General features: G+C 39.5%; 1 protein-coding gene across 2 annotated transcripts in view; it reads left to right on the top strand.

The window, feature by feature from the left end:
- WDR4 (WD repeat domain 4) overlaps positions 1-5935 on the top strand; it is a 38535-nt gene that overhangs the window by 8931 nt on the left and 23669 nt on the right. For both annotated transcript variants that reach the window (XM_019525208.1, XM_019525207.1), the window contains exons 4-5: positions 3152-3308; positions 4153-4265. In XM_019525208.1, the coding sequence (XP_019380753.1) occupies positions 3152-3308; positions 4153-4265 (270 nt within the window). The remainder of the gene's footprint in view (positions 1-3151; positions 3309-4152; positions 4266-5935) is intronic.

A 5935-nucleotide genomic window follows, 5' to 3' on the forward strand; every position in this document is an offset into this window, starting at 1 on the left:
TTGTTTTTGGGTGGGTATTTTTTTACTTAATTTCCACAGCATTAATAATGTTGCTGTCTTTCTGCAGTTTAATACTATGGAAATTATTTTTAGTGTACTCAGCTTTAGCTGTGATAGTTTCCTCTATTTTGACATGATTTTCAACACACATTGTTATCAAAGGGCTAGTTATTAATAAATTGCTCAAAACAGTCAAAAGTCAATTCCATTTTACATCTGGTGAAGAATTAGTTTGGCTCTTTCTGCATTTTCAGTGAAGCTGAAATAAAGTGGTTATTATGGAATTATTTTGCATTTCTCAGACGTTCCTTTATTGCTCAAGTACTCAAGTCTTTTGCTAAAAGATGCATCAAATGAGCTCTGGTCATATTTTTTAAAGTTTTAGGTTCTGCTCTTATCTTTTGTACCTTTGTAGTATTACTAGTGACAAAGGTGTGTGCATTTAATACTTGAATTTTCGTTCAGTTTTCTACAGCATTTACCACTGTTACTTCCAAGTATTCTGCTGTCTGGGCATTTTGCACATCGACTGTTGCTGTGAGACAGAGACCCATGACGGGCATTACGCTGAAAGTGTGATTAACTGGTTAATTATGTCTTTAGTGACCCAACCACACATTCATTTAATTAATAGCACAAAAAACGGAAGAAGCCACAAAGTTATTACACAAAACCTGTGTATTAACTCCATGGCTGGTTCTCATTGCACCTTAAATTGAACATCTGGCCAGAGTTCCCAGCCTCCAGAACACACCAGAGCCCTTCAAGACTCCGTTGTTGCTTCCAAAGCTGGGAGCCCTGGTCAGCTGATTAAAATGTTCAGTCTGAATAACAAAATAAAAATCTAGTTTCCCCCATACTACCCCAAATAAATCAATTTTTATCAGTTCTGTTATACATTTACATTTCTTTTGGTAATTCCATCCTCTTGAGGAGAAGAGTAATCTTTTGCTGTCCACCAGAGGTCCTCCAATTATAAATCTTCCATTGCAGATTGTCCTGTGAGAGAGAGGACCCCTGGGACTTCTCAAAATGAAGACTTTGTCTGTAAATATCTGGAAAAAAATGCTAGATTATTTTCTGTCTTCAGAGCAGAATAAATGCTATGACCAGCGTTCCTCATCATAGTTCTACTTATGGTATAGATGAGAGACCTTTAATGACTTGCCAGCTGCCATCCTAGGCTGTCTGTGGCAGAACCAGATAACTCAGTTCAGTATTTTAACATAAAAACATCCATTTTCTTGTTACTCGAGTTGTACAAAACTAAATTAGTGACACCCTAAATTTACAACCGTGTCATTACTGAGAAGGAGTTGAAGTACTTTCAGGTACTAGACCTACCCCTGAGGTCCTGGTCAATTTCTTGGCTCTGGCTTTTTCCCCATTTTAAAATATTTGTCCATTTTCTCTGTGTTAGAGATGCATACAAAGAAAAAGAGAAACAAAATATTTCTTCTATTACTTGGTGACCACACTATACAATTATTCTGTTTCTTTAGTTGTGTTGTCTTAAAAAAAAAAAAATCAGCAATGCCAAATAATTGGGCTCCCTTCAAAACTGAAATGGTGTTTTCTGATTGGTATTTTTTTTTTATTTCCCCAGTGAAAAACTGTGGTGCTTTTTAGTCACAGATGTTTAATTAGCCTAATAGAATGTGAGGCTTTGATCCCGGCACATCATTTTGTAGTTTGGTTAAATTACATTGTGCCGCATAAATTTTGATTAATTTTACCCAAAGGCCTCATTGGTTTCTCCTTTTGGCTCTGATGAAAGTGACAATGCAGCTTATAGAAATATTGCTGCTGTTGTATATAGTCAGACCTTTCTTTCCTTATGTATTCTCTTCCAAGGCCCCAAAAGAGGAACACAGTCCTCTCTCATGGCTGCTCTCGCTCATTTTAGGGTGCTTCAGGATAATTGTTTGCTTTTTCAGTCTTCTACTGACATGTCAGCTTGAAACCCAATTGGATTTTACCCAGAGTTATATGATGTCACTTCCTATGATGTTAGGAAACTGGAAATACCAACAAAAGGATCATTGCATGGGAAAATAACTCTGCAGTGACACTGAACCAGACATGCAGAAATAGATATATGTTTGTGGCAATACTCATAGGAAGCAGTATTGGCATATGCTGTCCTTTCTTTAATACAAGAGAACCTCTGATGGTGCTGCATAGAAAGAGATAGGGCTGTTCATGTTTTATCTTTTGGGTAAGCATCTAGCTTGCCAGCAACCCAGAAAGTAACCTACTAAAAAAGTAATCTGGCTGACAAATGACACAGTATTAGATGTATTGTCAAAGTCCATTACAATGCTTTTTTCAGCAGTTAACACATTTCATTGACAAGTGAAATGAAGCCTTCCTTATTTACCCAGAGATATAAAGGCATAGTTTAATTCACAGGAGCATTGACAGACTTTGATGAAAAAATACTATGGAAATAAAAAAAATAATAGCAGCAGCAAATACTAAATAGCAACTACTTTTAAAAATAAAGCAAGCTAAGAATGAAAAATGTATTACTAAAACATGCTGGTTGGTCATTAAGATCTTATCTCCCCTATGAAGAAGATTAAAACTGCAAGCACTGTAAGTGCCAACTTTTCACTGGCTGGGATATCTGCTGCTACAAGATGAACTCTGGATCCTGAGCTCCAGTTTGGGTGACTAGGTATAGCAAAGGTGCAGAGCCAGGCCTTTCTTCTAGTGTTTGCACAGCTAGAGACCGAGCCGTGAACCTTCTTAGATGCAAAGATCCAATACATGACCTTTTCTGCAACTTCATACTCCCCCCTTTTATTTCCAAGGTTGTCATCAGCTTCTTTTTTAATAGACTTGTCCAAACTTCCTGAGAAGTACATGTATGCTGCATAGTTAAAATAATTAAGCCAGGAAGTAACAACATTTTAAAATATACCCATGCATTTCAATTCTCCCTTTTGTGTCTGTGTTACAATAGTTTAAATTAATGTTTGTGCTATGTCTTATTTTAATCTCTGTTCTCCTTGAGAGGTGGATAATCTCCAAGTATTCTTTTTTGTGGCAGCATATAGTTAACTTAGTTTTGGTCTTCCATTTCCATGATAAAACAGCCATACTGAACTCCATTAATAAACTTAACCATGACATTTTTTCCCCTCAGGTCGGTAGTTAGGAGAAGTACCTCCTTGATTATTACAGCAGCAGAAGATAAGATTCTGATTGCAGACAAATCTGGAGATGTTTATTCTTATTCCATAACAGACCCTCAAGCAGCAGGAAAGCTTGAGCTTGGGCACCTTTCTCTGCTAATGGACATAGTACGTATGTGTGTTTATTTACCTTCTTCTAGCTTGATTATTTAGCTTTACACTTTTCTCCGCCTCAAGTTCACACAGCTTGCAAAAACCCAGTCTTTTTACTATAAGCAAGATGGAAGAGCAGCAGCATCTTTCCTCTCAGAGTTCTTGTCTGAATCCAAATGCCAGATAAAAGGAGACCTGTTATCAGTATAACAGAAGGAACGCAATGATTAGATCTCCTGACAGTGTCGTTTTTAAGCGCTAGTCTTGTCATTCCTGACTCCTAGAACTTAGAGATGGAACACACGTGTTAAGTCATCAGTAGCCCTGGGATGCTTAACCCCAGCCTGCAGCCAGATCTGGCCCCTTGTCATTTAGTTTGTGGGGCTCCCCATGGGCCTGTGGGGAGCCCTGTGGGCTGTGGTTCTGCATGCTAAATCAGGTGTGTGGAGCCTGATCTTGGCCTGTGGGGGCAGCATGCAGATTAGCCCCATGTCATTCATCTGGCCTTCAGGGCCAAAACCTCGAATGCCACTGGTCTAGCCTAGCCTGATAGTTTGGCAATGAGAGGTTTTTGTACTTAGTCTATTATTAAAGCACAGTGAGGCTTTCTGTATACTTCTGGTGGTTTTGAAAAACTCCACAATATAACTGACATTGACTACTGTTGCCTTCTTTGTTACCTAGAAGGTCTGAAGCTTCCATTCTAAATATTAAATTGCAACTTACGTAATGTTATCACAAGGCATCCAAATGATGAAAATATTGTCATTACGCTTGCTACTTTTTCACCTTTGCTGGAAATAATTTGTTTCAATATGTTCTCATCTTATATTCTGTAACCCCCATCTTGTCCCAATAGGCACTGAGTCCTGACGATCAGTATATCCTAACTGCAGACCGAGATGAGAAGATTAGAGTCAGTTTCACTAGAGCTCCACATAACATCGTAGCCTTTTGCCTTGGGCATAAAGAGTAAGTTGGTTGTGTCAGGGCTTACTGCATTTAAGTGATATATTGGAAGAATTTACTGAAGTCTGGTTCAAAGATGCTTCCAAGGCTGAAGTGGGGCAGCAGTAGCATTGGACAGGGGTAGAGAAGTTTCCCTAGCTGGAAGTCCCCTATTTGCTTGCCTGGCCCACAGAAATATGCGTCCTTTCTGCCTGAGTGTTCAGGCAGTGAGGAAGGAAGGCAAATACCAAACATACTGGAAGATTTTACATGATGTCGCAATCTTCTAAAATGAGGAAATTTACATTTCAGAAAACCTTCTAAAGAACATCTTGGCATTTTTTTTTTCCCCCTTTAGTATTTCTCCATGATGGAGAACTGGTATTCTGCCTTTGAATTTATAGATGTAGCATGGGGACTATAGGAAAAGCCACCCAGCATGGCAGTGCACAGCGTAAAGAACATGCACACTTCTGCTTCTCTGGCAGCAGGGCTGCCTGGGGATACTAACACCCTTTGAGATATGAATGCAATATGCAGAGAAGCCTAATACGATGTAATGTATTATCCCACCACGACACAAGGGACACCAGGCGAAGGAAGTGACTACAGATACCATAACCCAAGTGTGTCAAACTACCCCGGTCAGATCTGGACCATGGGTGTTCCTCCCAGTGTGGACAGGAAGCCAACAGCAACTGGGGTGGGTTCACGTTCAAGCAGCAGCATGGAGTCATGTTTGGGCAGCAGCACACGTCCGGAGACATGCAGAACATAGGGACAGTGGCACAGGGCCAGGGGGCTGCTGCCGATGGCTATGTCCATTAGGGTCCAGGAATCCTGAAATCTATGGCAGGCCATACCCCCACAGCTTCCAGTAACCCGCCAGACTACTGGTGGGCTGAATGGCGGGCTGACTCCAGTTCACAAGCTGTATGCCTTTCCCTGTCTTGGTACAATCTCTTCAAATTACAGATGGGTTTTAGTGTGTGAGAACACACTTCAAATCTGATTAATAGACACTGTTAATAAAACCATTTCAATCCCTGGCAGTTTAATCTTCACAGATTTTGGCATTGTGTAAAAGCTGCACAGGTTTTAATGAATATCAAAGATCTTAAACTGCCTGTGAACATGAGATTTCCAATGCTTGTTTACACTGCTGTATCTGATCTCTTCTGTCTGCTGTGTAAACAGTTATATCTGTAATGAATATAGAGTTTTGATGATGAAGAATATCCCTTCTAGTAAGTGGAGGCTATTGTACCTGGACAAACAATTGTTTAACAATTTCACAATAGGAGGGTACTTAGTATAAATGGGCCAAGCTCTTCTAAAAAAAAATCAGTATTTAAATTAGAATATATGGACTGAAAGATTCAATAATGCATTTTGATGTCTTGTTTCTCCCTTACAAAGTATCCTTTCTTTGAACAGTCTGCGTGAATGTTTTGTATTGTTTTTAGGGAAACTGCAGTGTTATGACTGCACCTGCAGTTGTTGCTTTTGTAATAAGAGATTTAATTAGCTCAGCGGTTCTCAACTTTTTAGACTCGAGGCCCCCCTCGGAAAATGCCAGCTGTTAGCTTTCACTCATTTTCTGATTACAGAAAAATAACAGAGCAATTCCTCTTGTGTAAAGACCTCAGAACGACCACAACAGGTCAATGTTTTTGACACTCTGGATTCCTGTT

Source organism: Gavialis gangeticus, unplaced genomic scaffold, assembly GCF_001723915.1.
Source record: "Gavialis gangeticus isolate Ggan-Ray unplaced genomic scaffold, GavGan_comp1, whole genome shotgun sequence".
NCBI lineage: Eukaryota > Metazoa > Chordata > Crocodylia > Gavialidae > Gavialis > Gavialis gangeticus.